Source organism: Gambusia affinis, linkage group LG17 (genome assembly GCF_019740435.1).
Source record: "Gambusia affinis linkage group LG17, SWU_Gaff_1.0, whole genome shotgun sequence".
NCBI lineage: Eukaryota > Metazoa > Chordata > Actinopteri > Cyprinodontiformes > Poeciliidae > Gambusia > Gambusia affinis.
Window position 1 is genome coordinate 19538426 of NC_057884.1, and position 15413 is coordinate 19553838.

The 15413-nt window shown below is 38.9% G+C and overlaps 1 protein-coding gene across 5 annotated transcripts in view; it reads left to right on the top strand.

Annotated features, from left to right (window-relative positions):
* rxraa (retinoid X receptor, alpha a) overlaps positions 1-15413 on the top strand; it is a 173296-nt gene that overhangs the window by 50029 nt on the left and 107854 nt on the right. For 4 of the 5 annotated variants that reach the window (XM_044144198.1, XM_044144200.1, XM_044144199.1 and 1 more), the window contains exon 1: positions 5437-5788. The exons of the other annotated variant lie outside the window; for it this stretch is intronic. In XM_044144198.1, the coding sequence (XP_044000133.1) occupies positions 5761-5788 (28 nt within the window). In that variant the 5' untranslated portion in view covers positions 5437-5760. Of the gene's footprint in view, positions 1-5436; positions 5789-15413 lie in introns of those variants that run through there. 5 annotated transcript variants of the gene reach the window in all.

Below are 15413 nucleotides of genomic sequence, written 5' to 3' on the forward strand. Positions count from 1 at the left end.
ATGCTTTGTTTGGCTGCAAAAGGAAGCATTGAACTTTTTCCAACATTGCACACAGTGAAAACTCAGGAGAAATGTGCATGTTGTATGTTGAGTGTGTACTTACACAACAAAGTCAGAATTGCGAGGAAAACTCTGACTGTGCTGGGATTGCACATTTGCTAAGGATATGCTAAACACTTACATTTGGGGGAACTTAGTAAGCTGTTCATAAGCTGTTCGTATTTCTGAATATACATGTCAAATGATTACTATTTTAAACGATGAGGAAAACCCAAGATGATGATGTCATGACTTTCAAAAACTTCTGATAGGTGAGATTACGCATCTGAGTTATTAGAGACACACCTGTGAATGTAGTCTAAGGCCACACCTGGAAAACACTGCTTCCTTGTTTGATATGATGGGAAAGTCACATAAAACAACCCCAGATATTAGGAAGAGAATTGTGGTGCTTCTCAGAAACTTGAAGTTGCCACATCATCTGTTCAAACAACTATACACAAGTATAGACATGGTTGGAATGTCCAACCATCACTTCGCTCAGGAAAGAGACGTGATCAATGTGCTGACTGTGCAAAATGACCTCAGAAAAAAATCCAAAGACCTTGTGAAGATGCTGGCATAAGACTCTTTCATTATTTACAGTAAAATGTGCCCAATACCAAGGTGAGCTGAAAGACCCCTCAGCAAGGAGGAAGCAAATACTCCAAAAGAAACATAAGAAATCAGATTGTAGTTTGCAAATGCACACAGGAGCAAAGACTTTCACTTTGGGAGACATGTGCTGTGATCTGATGAAACTGAAATACTGCTGTTTGTAGTATAATGACCGTTGCTACATTTGTTTGAAAAAGACGGACACTGGTGCACTTGGGATTACACCAGCCCAACAGTAAAATATTGTGGTGGCTGTTTTCTGCAAGAGAAATAAAATATATGGCAACATGAGGAAAGTACCTGATGTGGAAACGTGATCAGATATTCCTGACAAGACGTGATATTTGACAAGATTTTTCAATTTTTTATGTTTGAACATACTCAACACATTTTTAAAGACACTAACAAATAGTATATGACAAAGTTTGAAACTCTGTGATAACAGTGGACATGTACTTCTGCTTTTGTTTCATATTAAGCTACAGAGACTCACATTGTATTAAGATACAATGTGAGTCTATTAATGTTAAGACATTAATAGTATTCAAGAGGATGCAGCTTGGGAGGCTTAGGGGGAGGGATGCTGGACAAACTATTGAAAAGCAGCCAATCCAGCAGTAGCATTCTTTTTTCTTGCTGCTGACTGGCTGTACAACCAAGTGCTGAGAGAAGGAAGACTGCAGATGTTACCTCAACTTGAGTACTTCAAATCCTTCTATTCAGGTGGACTGCTGAAATTCCTAACCCTCATGAATGACAATAAAGACAGTGCACCTTATTGCATTGGTCAAGCTACATCAGCGTACCTTTGTACCCTCCAAACAAATCTTTTAATTTTGGATACAAGGAAAAAGCAAGTTGTATCAACCTCTTATTCATAAGTTTGATCTCAGAGATTCCACAAACTAATTTTCCAATGACACCGGTTTGAGTGGCAGAGGTTCTTCTTTGCAAAACTTTGAAAAATGTAATGGCTCCAGCTCTGAGCCTGAAAGCAGAAATTCATAAATCCACCACTAGCTGTTCGATAAGTTAGCATGTCCTCGTGATGTTTAGAAGCAACAGGAGTGTTTGGGAAGCTATTTGTTACACTCATGGTGCTCCTCTTTCCTGCCTCTGTGCTCGTCTCCAGCATTTACTGTGTCAGCTCGTGTTGATTTCCGCAGGGGAAGTTGCCTCACTGCTATACCAAGACAAAGCCCTGACCCTGGGGGTTAAGGAATGTGAACTCGGGATGTGATGATTGGGACCTTCCTTAGGGGTGGACAATGCAAATGACCTAATGATGTCAGAATGCTTTTGGTACTCTTTAATACTGACCATATTTTTCAATGGCCAGTTTTCTCACCTATTTAGATGAAATTTCTAAACAAATTCAGAGGTTTTTGATGTATTAAGTAATTAATTGGACTAATGGTTTTAGAAATGGGCACATTAAGCACAGTTTCATTTCTGAAACTGTACACCCTTCAAAAGACTTAATGATTTATTCAAATAGTCCTACATTTGTACCTACCTGAATTTTGAAAACCATTGTCAAAGCCAATGAATGACTGTCAAAGCCATGATAACTTTTACGAATGAGCCTCTTGTGAATGGTTTAGGCACAAAGGACACCAAAAGGCCCTCGTCCCATTTATCACCCATTTTAAGAGAGGGGAAAAAGGGAGAAGAGGAGAGCTGTCAAAGCAACCACAGCAAAGCGTAGCATAACAGTGGGGGTCTCTCATCCCCTGAGGCCCCAACACGTTGCATAAAGTTGAGAAACAAAAGACATAACTGAGCAAAGAGATATTGTGATTCAGAGGTAAATGTAGACTCAGGGTCTTTTAAAGCCCCTAAAATATTAAGGACTGAAGAGAGCTAATACACCCTCAAGAGAATTTATGTGGATGAAGGTGAAGGGTCGGACTGCTATTAATCATGGCTTGAGTCGAGGATTAATAGCTCGATCCAGCGGAAAGATGAGAGAACCTGTCCAGATTGAAGTGTTTAAAAGAACCGTGTTATGTCTGCCTTGCATTATGAAAAGGGGCTCAGGACAAAAAGTCATTTGAAGTTAGCACAAAATACAGATAAATCTAATGGATCATCGTGAAAAGATGATTTAAGTGTTTGAGAAGAGAGATCTAAGACATCTTAACAAAAACCAAAAAGAGGCACTCAGAGAACAAATTGTGTTTTCTTCGCTCTTCTGCAACTCTCTACAAACACATTTTATTCTGATATCTTTTGAATCATTAGACTTCCTTTTTCTCTTTTTTTCTCAACTGCCTTTGATCTTAGATGTGTCATGCATTGCATTAATTATGCATCATAACTCAGTATAAGTTGGGAACACCTTTGAGTTCTTAGTTAAAGCAAGATCACAGCAGGGGCCTAGAGGCTGGCTGCAGCAGCCATTTACATCGCCTGCAGAACTTCTATGTGAAGTCTTTTTGTGAGAACAATGAATGTTCTGCTTTCATCTAGTTTATGTGGCCAGAATTGGGTGTGGAAGTGCAAGGAATGTAAAAGGGACATGACTTGATCCCAATCGATAACACATGTCCAGCAAAAAAGCAATAATGAGAAACATCAAGACTGCACATTGGTCTAATGCTGTGAATGGTACTCAAAGGCAAACAACATTCATTTATGAACTGATGCGTTACTGTGACTAAGGTTTTGCCCTTTGCAATTTCCATTTTTGCTATTTTGTCACATGTTAATGCGTCAGATTATAAAAAAACGTCAAGATCAAATAAAGTTTTTATTGGGGGGAAAATTTTATTAAAAGTAACATGGCCCTCTATGAGAGTTTAACTCTGATAACCACATTCGTAAATTACATCAGCCACACGCAGGCCTGCTAGTTAACCCAGAATAAAAACAAACAAAAAAAAATCACTTCCATGCGACCATCCTGATGTCCTAATGTCGGCTAAATGATCTCAATTCAACACATCATGTTCTTATCTACAGAAACTCAGGGTTGAGAAAAAGTTACTAACAGGTGACTTTTTCTCTTGTTAGTGAGAAAAATGGCACTTGTCATTTCCGAGACATTTCCTCTGTCTCACTGTTTCATAACCCTCTGAAATTTCAGCAAACCTTTACTTTGTTTTCATAATTTGACAGGGACAATGCACACAGGCAGACAAGTGTGCTAACATGCCAAAGTTAGCAATTTATTCACATAATTATGTTTAAAACGGACCACCTGTTTTTCTTGAAAATTATTTGAGTCATAATTTGTTATTGCTTTGCTCCTCCTAATACCTCAAACTGAGAGTGAATAAGTTCAGAACTAAACCGCCCAACTGAAGAAACCTCAGCTCTATGAATTAGTAATGGCCCCAAAACCTCTTAAATACAGTCTTGTTGCTCTATAAACCAAGCCAGGATAAAATCAGCAAAATACAGTATTGAAAACTGAAATGTTTTATTTCCAGAGGTAAAACAGTACATGCAGAAAAAAAAAATACCAGTCCTGTAAAGAAAGGAGTGAGCAATGCAGCTCTCCAAATTTAGTAGCAAACAAAATGAGCACAGAAAATAAAGCACAATCAGTCAGAGCAATAAAAATTGGCCAGATTTGAAAAATGTCAAAAGATAGCATAATCTAATGATAAAACATTTTTAGTGATGCAGTAAAACTGCCAAGAGGCTCAAGACAAAATCTAAGAATAGGGATCAAGACAAACTCTTTCTCATTTTAAATCATTGTAGCAAAAGGTTAAAAAACAATTTATAGTGCATCTTATTATGATTTTATATAATAAACCAAGAACATGGTATTATTTTTATTATATAAATAAAAATCAGAAAATTGTGACTTGCATTCATGTCCCTTTGTCTTTAATTCCACTTCAGCTGACCGCCTTCAGACAGCCCATGATCTCTGGAGTTCCTCCAAGTTTCTAGAGCTCAGGACAACTATTATTGTGGAGCTAACAGTTCACATCGTCCAGAATACAGCATCTCCAGAATGAAACAAACTGTAGGCTGGACAGAATGATGCTATAAAAATACTTCTAGGGAGCCAAAACATAAAGCCAGAACTACAATGTAATGGCAATGAACAAAGCAAATTCGTTCAGACCTAAATGCAACCAGGAATCTATTCAGATATTATTCCATTTGATTGAACTTTAGCTATGCTGTAAAACAAAGAACGTTCAAGCATTTATCTTTAGAAGTGAAGAGCTTGCAGCAAAATATGGTTTTGCGAAGTGCTGAAGCAATTTGTTGCAGTGAATTTCATTTTAAGGATCTACAGTAGGGGTGAGCAGAAATGCACAATGTGCACTTTTTTCAAGATTTTCAGTTGCCCTGACAATTCTGCACTATTTAAGTTGGTTTATGATATTAAAGTCATAGACCAACTTACCGTAAATGTGTAATGTCACATCACAGTCAACATTTTAGAGTTGACTGTAATGTGACGCTTTACAGAAGTGTGAAAAGAGGCAGAAATGTAGACCATGTATTGTTTTTAATCAGTAATCAAAGTGAATAAAACACTCGTGAGCAGATGTGAATCGACTTCAGATTCTGCCAGTTGTGTGAGAGATAAGTTGAACAATTCTGTCTGACTCAACACAGGTGACCAGGACATAAGTAGCTGCTGCAAAGCTGAAAGGGGCTCTAGGTGATGTAGAAAACTGTAAGTGATGCGCTCCTTTTCTTTCATGTTGATTCCAAACTTCGCAACAAGCCTTTCATGTCTATTCGCCTGCGTCGCTGCAGTGCGGCGTGCGTTGGTGTGAGTACCCCCTGCGCAGGTCCCTTTCTGCTGCGCTGTTCCAGTAGTTGGAGTTGTTGTACAACCGAGAGAGAGAGAGAAAGAGAGAGAGAGAACAGCAGCTGAGTGTGCAAACAGAGGCAGAAACATTAGGTTATCTCCAGATACTATCATCAGACACCAAGCTGTCACTTTTACCGCTCAGAGTCAAGTCCCCTCTCCTCCGAGAGGTTCCCCCAGCAGCCACAGGAGCCGCCGCAGCAGCAAGCCGGAGCAGCAGAGCCCAGGTCCGGTTCGCTTTGCTCCAGCAGCCGCCTGTGAGAAAACTCCCCGAACGCGGTCGTCTCAGCTGGCATGAGCTAACCTCCGAGTCCGACATGGAAACCAAACCGTTCCTGTCATTGGGTAAGTTCGCCTCAATGTGTTATGAGCGAGGTGTTTTGTTTTTATAACAGCCCTTCTCTGAGGTTTCTCGCGAAACGTGCCCTCGCGCAATCCCCTTTTCTCTCCCCTTTTTGACAGCGCGTGGAGCGAGTTGCCAAACGCGCGAGCTGTATTTAATTCACACATCAAAAACAACATCATAATCCGTAGGCTTTTAGTTAAAACAAACACATTTTGACTCGCTGACTACTTAGCTGCTGTGTGAGTTGATGACATTTTACTTTGATACGGACTGACAGCGCTCGAGGTTCGCTGCGCGCAGAGGTCGCGTGCGCCGCATCAAAATCGACTTGGTTCAACTTTAAACTTTCGAACTAACTGTTGACACAACTGTATTTGCAACAATTTCAGCAGATATTCACTCGTTTCCTGGACTATAGCATGTTGGACACAACCAATTTAAACTTTGCTGAAGAAAAAGAAGCTCTAACTTGAACGGACCGCTGAATATTTCTTAGATCGTGATGATTAGGGCATATTTAAATGGAAATATTGCTTTGGAGGGGTTTCTGTTGTTGCATTTAAATGTAATGTAAAGGCGATTTTTATTTTTTTTAACTTAAAGTAGAGTTTAAGATCAGATATAGAAAGCCCCATTCTCAGATCAGCTGCACAAAAATGACCTCTGCACATTGCTCAATTTAATTTTGGACGGTTTTTATGGATGGGAATTATCCAGTTAATCTTCGTATGGATCATTGTGCAAGACGTGTGTGTGCGTGTGTGTGTGTGTGTGTGTGTGTGTGTTTTTTTTTTTTTTTTCGGGGTTGCGCCGTTGTCAGTGCTTTATTACTCAGATCCTAAAAGTTTTTTTTAAATATAATTTTCTTGTCTTAGATTCTGACGCATGTATTTGTTGCATGTAACTTTTTGATGCTTCACATCGATAAAATTAGATGCAAAGAGAAAAAAAAATAAAGAAAAAGTTGGAGTTAAGTTTAGTTGTGCTGAAGCTTCTTTTTTCTGATTGCAAGTGGATTAAAAAGCAATGCATCAAAGTCATTCCTGCAGCATGCTTTGCATTTATGCTTGTTGCAAATATTTAGACAAAAATAAAAATACAGGAGCTTTTAGTTTTGATTAATCTAATGATTAGGTAGAAAATAATTCAGGCAATTACAAATCACAACCATTTTAGCCTCTTGCAAGCTCAGGATCTTGTTTGGGGATGCAGAAGTTTAGAAATGTATAAGGGGCCTCAAGCCTCAACAGTCCAGACTAAAATCTTAAATCAAATTCTTTACCGAACAACGTGCCAGTGCAGAGATATCGGGTGTAACTAAGCTAAAAGGTTTAAGCAGCTGCAGAACATCCTAAGAATTGGACGGAGGCAGTTTAAAATGGAAATGCAATAGTCTGAGATCGGTTCTAATTTGTACTAATTGGTTGTTTGAGTCTGCAGCTTGAGCGAACACAAGCACACGGCACTGTGAATCATTAATGCCCGGTTCCACTGTAAGTTAGTCAAAGTAAACAGAGCAGACCCTTGTCCCTCTGTGGCAAAGCTGAGCCCAGAGCTGCAGGTGAGCCCCCTCTGTTATTGTGTCTTTCTCATAAGGGCGTCGAGTTACACCTTCATGCATTTCATCAGCTGCCTGTTCTCTTCGCACTGGAGGGGGAGGCTGGACTCGCAGGGAGCAAACAGGCTCTGGCCACGGCTTTCTTCAGTTACAGCCTCTGCTTGCTGACGGTGTTGCCCCAGCACCCCTCTATGTGGCTTCCCAGAAACACGCTGAACCGCCAGCGTCGCACACACTGACAGGTTGTTATTCCAGGTGCGCTGTATTGTGTGTCCACGCTGATGCTGATTCAAGTTTCAGACTGTCTGAACGTGCACCTAAACTTGCCCAACTGACAGAAAAAGCCTTACCTGACACTGAAGGGATTGGTGTAAATTTCAGCTCTTTTCCATTTGAGTTGGACCTAATCTTTCTCTGCTTTATCAGCAGCTTTTATATTGTGATTCTTCTCCTCTTATGTCTTAGATTTCTCCATTAACGGGACCACTTGAGCTGCAGTTGTTTAATTGGCCTCTTCAAGGACACCCTGATCCTCAAAGACCTTGACTCTATTGATCATCCACTTGCTTGACGTCATTATCTAAAGTTGTGCTGCATTTGAAATTCTGACATGCATCTGACTGAAACGACAGCAGACACATTTTACAATTATAGATTGGTTGTTGGCTGACCGCACCCTGCCTTGGCAGTGGATGCTCAGTATTATGTACTGTGTTGCCTGATCCAAACTACTCCACACATGTGATTTTAAACTACAAAGAGAGGGGGGGTGACATTGAAAGGAGAACGTGTCCTTTAGTCAAAGCAAATCGGAGGATAGTGATGATAACAGTCTGTCAGAAAAGAAATAAATAGTCTGAAAGACAGAGAGCTGTTGAACACAGCAGAGTTCAGCTGCCTTGCAAAAGTATTCATACTCCTTGAATTACTTTTGTCACATAAACATTCTTTATGAAAAGAAATCTTTACATTTTGGCATGCATTTATATTTAGCCCTATTCTCTCTGATGCACTTGAATAAAATCCAAAGTAACAAATTTTACCACTCAGACTTTGAGGCCACAGAATAAGAACAAGTATTACAAATGCAGTCTAGAGACCCAGGGAGGCTCCAGAAGAGCTGCTAAGATGTACAGTTCATTTGAAAGAAAGCAGACAGAGGAACTGATCTTTATGTAAAATTGCAAAAGCAAAAGCCATTGACCATGCTGGTTGCAGCATCACGTTTTGGGCCTTCACATGGACACTGGTCAGAGTTAATGGGCTCAATTTAGAGTTTCCTTATTGGCATACATGTGTACATGTATTGAAAAGACATACAACCCAGTATTCAAAATACCTGCTATTGAAAAATGTGCTTTTGCTCTCCTAAGGTGCTCGCTTTCCTGTAAAACTTAGCAAAATTTATTTCATTGACAATTGCTTGGAAATTTGCAGCTTGTCAAAACACAGACAAGCTGCGTTTTGACAAGCTCCCTGGAAGTCTGTGTCACTCTGCACTAAAATTTTGCACTACTACTAATCCTACAACTGAATCCATTCTCCCCCAATTAAAAATCTTTTGGCCTGAAATAAATATTGCACATCAGTTGAGCAAGATTTTTTTTTAATAGACATTAAAAATGATTATCCTATCTATAAAGAATAATTGCAACACATTTGCTTTTTTTTTCTTATTTGGCCATTTCAAAACATTGAAATTAATGTTTCTCTGCCATTACTTATAAAAATGTAAAGCCTGCTTTTAATGGTCTTCAGTACTATTAAAGAAGGGCTTGATTTTTTTTTTTTCACCTGCAATAGCTGTGTTCATTTCTTTTCATTTTATGAAGCACAGCACGTTTTATGTTCACATGAACTTACCTAAGTCATATAAACTAGCCAGCCCTCATTTCCAAAATCAATGAAGTTCATGGTCTTTAATGGGAAAGTGGGATTCACGGCTGCGTGCGTCTGGAGAAGGAGGAGGGGGGATTCTATGGTCTGCATTCCTGCTCTGGCAATAACTCAGGAACAAAGGTAATACAGGGAGAGGTTGTGTGTCTGCCGGGAGGTAGGTGTGTGTGTGTGTGTGTGTGTGTGAGGTAAAATTACTCTGCCAAAAGCATTTGGCCAAGTTTGTCTTTTACGGCCGTCCAGTTTTGTGTTCCCGATGTGAAGCTTTTGCTCCCCTTTTGAGGAATAAAAGGGGGTTGCAGCTGTCATTTTTATTGGAGGAGTTTTATAGCGAGACTTAATGGCTTAAAGTGACAGCTCTCTCCCTCTCTTTTCTACGTTTTTTTTTTTCTTTTCTCTCGCAATCTCACCCATGAGGCCTTTTAACTGGAGCAAGTCAAAGAAAACTTGCTTGCCGTCTGTGTGCCCACCCTGGACTTTCCCACCCCTCACCCACAGTTGCATCCAAACTAAATGAGGGAAAAATTAATTTTTCCCTCAGTTATAGCAACAGTGCAAGCATTCAGACCTGTGTGTGATCCATGCACTTAAACTTTACGTTTTAAGGAGACGTTTATTTGACTTTAGATGAAATGGTAGGTCTTTGCTCCTTAGATTATTCTGGCAGTATGAACTGCAGCTCACAGATGTTTACGCTCTGCGCATTGAATGAATCAGAAAAAGTGCTCTGAGATTTTCTGATGCACAAATCTGAGAGTGAACTGAAAAACTTGTTAATTATTTGTGTAAGGAGCTGCTCACTGGCAGGAGGTCTTTATTGATAACGGCCACACTGAACTCTGCACCTCACACCTTGACCTTTACACCCCCACATGCTCGATCATTTTAGGTATTTGCTCTTGGCGTTCAGTCCTTTTCAACTATTTCAAGACAGTAGCTTGTTATTGTTTTGTTTTTCTCTTTGTTCTTAGGTGCATTTTGACTCGAAGGTTTCACAACATGTGAGTCACTGTGATTGACATGTTTAGTGTAAGAGTGAAAAATGTGCAAGATTTGCAGAACAATATTCTGTTTACAGTACTTTGCGAAGGTTTACATACACCATGAACATTGATGTTATATTGTATTGCACTATATTGGGGTTTTATTAGCTAGACCAGCATAACATAGTTTGGAATTGTGAAGTGAGCAGATTTCTCTTTATGTGAATGTTGTTTTATAAAAGGTTGGTTGTGTTTATCCCTCACTGATTCAAATATTTGCAGAACCATGTTTAGCTGCCATTACAGCTGCAAGTATTTTAGCTAATCTTTGTTGCAAAATAGTTCAAGTTCAGTCACATTAGATGGAGAGCATCTGTGGACATCAATCCTCAAGCCTCGCCATAGATTCCCAAATAGACTTGTGTGTAAACTTTGACTGGGGCATTTTAACTCATGAACACACCATTTGTGTCCCTTGAGATTTTGTTCGGCTGCTAACCACAAGCCAAGAATGATTCAAAAAATTTTGCCGACAAAATATAAAACTGATGACCAAACAAATTTGGATATCGTTGGTTTTTCTCTTAATTTGGTAAATGTTAAAAATCTAGATAAAAAAAATCTCAAACTATTTTTTCCATTTTTAATTTAATGAATTTTGTGATTTTAAACCACTCAATGGTATCTCTTGCAGTATGCTTAGAGTTGCTGTCCTGCTAAAAGATTGCTCATGTCACTCAGATTGAAGGGGCCGCTTTTCATTGCTTTACTTTCCAGTCCGTCACATAAAATCCCATTTAAATACTTTGATGTTTGTAGTTGTAACGTGTCAAAATGCTAAAAAAAAAGTTCTGATATTATAAAAACTTTTGAGTCCCTAAAGAATATTTAGAATATCAAAAATCCAAAACAGAAAATATTCCATTTTCCATCCTTCAAGCAGGAAATATTGTTACCTTGTTTTGTTCATGTTCCTAATTCCTGTGGACTCAATTCATTTGAATTTTTCCCAGAAGCTTGGTTGTTTCTCTGAGTGTTTTCCCTCCTCGGTTATTGGAAATCATCTAAGCATTGTGGTTTCAGGGTTTATTGAAGGTCCTCTGAGTGTCTGAATGGCTTTTTTTGTGGGCTGGTATTATTCAGGATGCGTACAGCCACTCTTTTGAAGTGGAAACGTTAGTCTCTGCAGGGATTTGGGGCAGATCACACTCATAATTCGTATTGAGAGAAAGGTCGGCTTGCCCCCTACTCTTGCCAGAACTCTCCGCTCTCTGTTCTGCCTGCGTCCCAGAATGAGAAGAGGAGGATTGACCGAGAACGCTAAAGAACACAGAAACTGGGAATGTTGAGCTGTGAACTTCTGCATCCTACTTAAAGTCTGTAGGAAAATATAAGAAGTTGGTAGAGAAGCTTCATGAAAAAAAAAATAGTACTATATAGTATATACTTTTTAGTATAAAGTATATAGTACTTTATACTAAAAAGTATAAAGTTCTAGTATAATAGTACTAAAGTCACTATTTTATCTCATAATAAGGGGATATGCATAATTATGTATCATGGAAACAAGCTGCACCTAAAAAAACAAATTTTTGTTTTTCACATTCTGTTTTTATCAGCAGAAGTTAAAAATATCAGTTGGAATATGTGCTTTGTGTGGATCAAACTCATATAAGTGTTTTTCTTTCTTTCCAAACACACACACACACACACACCTTTTCTGTTATGCCAACAAACCTTCTTGGTGAATGATATCCAGGTTCCCTAATTTTATGGCCCATCTAGGCCAATATTTGATCATTTTGCTTCAAGATTTAGTCATTCAGTCTTTCTTCATGATAACATCAGTTTGTGAAGTGCACCAGTCCCTCCTGAAGCAAAAGAATTACACAGCATGAGAAACCTTTGGAATGGGCGACCTGCTGGGCCGTCTCACTGGCGTTGCCAGGCAACTCTGGGGGGTCCCTAGTCGCTGTCTCTGCGGTGCTAATGTGGGCAGAGTTGGGGCATGGCAGGGGCCCATTAGAGAGCTTGGGAGGGGGCTGCATTCTCTCACATGAGTGCCCACCCCTTCCCAATAACATACAGTACAATACTATTAGTATAGAAATAATTAACTTGCTAGATACGGGAATCTTTTATTGTTGTATCACAGCTGCATATCAGCAAGTTTCTCAGTTTCATGGTGGATCTTTCTATCTTTGATAAGGTAGTTTGAATGGTAATCTTTACCTTATTTTTCTGATGGTTTGGAGTGAAAATCTAGACAAATGCATAATTTTGATTGAATCCACAAAGCTAGTTCTTCACCTGCTCTTCATTTGAATCAAAACGCTGCTTGTAAGCACATGAGTGAAAAGGCAGTGAAAAAAAAAGCACATGCAATAAAAGGTTTATTGTGAAAATGAACCCTTACTTCATCTTCACAAGCTTACAGCTGGCATGTTTTCGGCAGAAAAGAAAAAAAACAACTCTCTTTGAATTTTCGGGCAGTCATGATGTGTTTATTAACTGCGTTATGAGCACATTGGCTTTGATGTTGATTTGCTTGGAAGAGATGACGAATCAACTGAATCAAAGATCAGTTGTGCTCTTTCTCTCACATTTCTTTAAGTACATGCTTTCTTGCTTGTAATTGGCAGTTCTGTTTTTTCAGTATTTCTGCTGATTTATTACCTGAGATATATCTCTTTGGAACACAGCTTTAGTGCATTGTGTTTAGCATGTTTGATTGTAATGTTTCTGAAGTCATAATCATTTGAAGCAAAATGATTGGATCCTGAACTTCTGCAGTTAACTTGTTTTAATAAAACTGTACATCCAGGTGTGTAAACATTAACCTACCTGCTCTTTTTTGATGCTTGCACATTGTGCATGTACATGTAAACAGCATCTGCCACGGCATACGCCTATTGAGGTAATTAGAAACATGCTTCGCGCTGCTCTGCCACAGCTTTTTTTGAGGTCACCGACAGTTAGAGGAGCTGTCCCGGTGTGCCCCCACGCCCTCCTCCGTACCCACCACAGTAACCACCGCTCTTACCGTTGTCTGTCACCTTGCCAGATGCCAATAGGAGGGGAGGATGAGTCTCTCATGCACTGCTGGGCACCGGGCCATGGAAATCCCACAGCATGCACAACACTTCGGTTGTGTTCTGAGTGTGCACGTGCGACTATGTGGTAATGGATGAGTGTTTGAGTGTAAACAGAAGAGAGACGTTTCGAGAGATGAAGGCTGACGGTTATTTATGCCTTGATTCATATCATGAGGCAGATTCAATGTCTGTAATTTCACACTTCAGACTGCTGGCTGCTGCAAACGTTTTTTCTTATGTCTATTTATCAATATCTGTTGCAAAAAACAATATTTACACCTCTTGCATTTTTTGCATTTTCATCCAATTGCAATCACACAAATCTGTGGATTTCATGTAATAGACTAACGGAAAGTAGTGCAGGAATAATGAATATAAAAGCATGGCATGAGTTTGTATTTAACCCCTTGAAGCCCCTAAATTCATCCAGTACATCCAACTGCCTTTTCAGGTCAACTAACTAACTAAAGAGTATATAAAAATGGGAAAATTTGAACTGCACATCACACTGAACACACCATACTAACTGTGAAACATGGTGGAGAATGCGCCGTACTGTGGGGATCCTTTTCTTCATCAGGGCAAAGCATTTTAAATTCAGTTCAGTTTTTTTCAGTAGCTTCAATTCTTTACAGATGTTGTCTCAAGGGACTTTGCAAAAAAAAAATAAAAAATCTGTGTATTATTTCCTATCTATGGAGATCAAGTCCTCTGCATCAAGTCACTGGCTTTGCAGCAATTATTCTTCCTCAACTAGCACAAAGCAAAAGCAAAATATATACATGTTCTAATCAAAGCCGACATAGATCCAGTTAACATTCACATTCTCTGTCCAAACTAACTGAACCCGAGTTATTTTACACAGAAGAATTGGCACAATATTTATTCCTCAGTAGATGGTGTGATAAGTAATTAAGTTTCAGGAAAAGAAAGTTGCTCAACTTACCACTGAACCGTGCAGAGATAAAACTAAGAAGCTGAGATGTTCCCAAAAAGCTGAGTAATCATAGAAACTGTGGTTTGTCTGTGCCTCCAGTGCTGTTTTGTTTTGATGTTGCTTTATGCACATCAGTGGTGTCACAGGAAGGAGAGTTCTGCACTAAAACCCTGGTGTAAAATAACACTTTAATTTGATGTGCAAGTTAAAAGAAATATGCTCCAGGTCAACACAAAACATTTTTAGTACTTTTGCATTTAACAGTGCAAGCCTCACTTCTCAGTCATGTTATTTAAATTTGAAGAGAACTCTGTTCGCCAGTATATTGGTGAACCAGAAAACATTAGATGCTACTTTTTAAACTTCATGCTGATAACAGAATGACTTTTTTCCAACTTTTGTTATTTTTTGTAAGTTTGAGAGATAGCGCTCATTCAGATTGTGTTTATGAAAGTTTTGTTAAGTTTGCGTTTGCACAGGAAATCCAAAATGAACATAAACTGTTTATCTCATTGCATTTGGTTACGCTAATATGAGAACTAGTAATCCTATTCTTGTGCCCCCTATTCTTTCTCTTCCCTTGTTGCAACAGACCTGTTGTGTTTTCATTTTAAGTTCCAAAAGACTCAAACAGTGGTTTGTTTCATGTTGCAGCGTGCAAATAGCATGCCGTTTCCAAGCTGCCTGAGGTAACATGACTACCACGCTGTTTTGTCATTTCATTATATTATTTCAGCTTTTCTCGAGACCTGTTGCTGAATTTCAAAGGCTTACTCATAAAAGCGTCTCCAAGGAAACGTCAGCAGCCTACTTTAGTGTCTTGAATACGATAATGGCTCTGTAGTTAGAGTGACAACGGAGACATTGCAGATTGAATATAGCAGTTTCAGAATTTTCGTTCACTTGGAAAGTAAATAGTCAGTCAAAATTATACTTTGAAAAATTAATAGAATAAACAGTTGATATAATTAGCTGTTACATTTATAGGTCATTACATCTGACCAATTTTCTTGTACGTTTTTACTTTTATGTAATTTTCCTGTTTTCTTGTTGTCACTCTGCTATTTTCTACAAACAAAGTTTTAAAGATCTGGTTTCACTGATATTTATCAATAATGTCCCCAAAACAGGAAAAAAAAACTCATGCATTGTGGC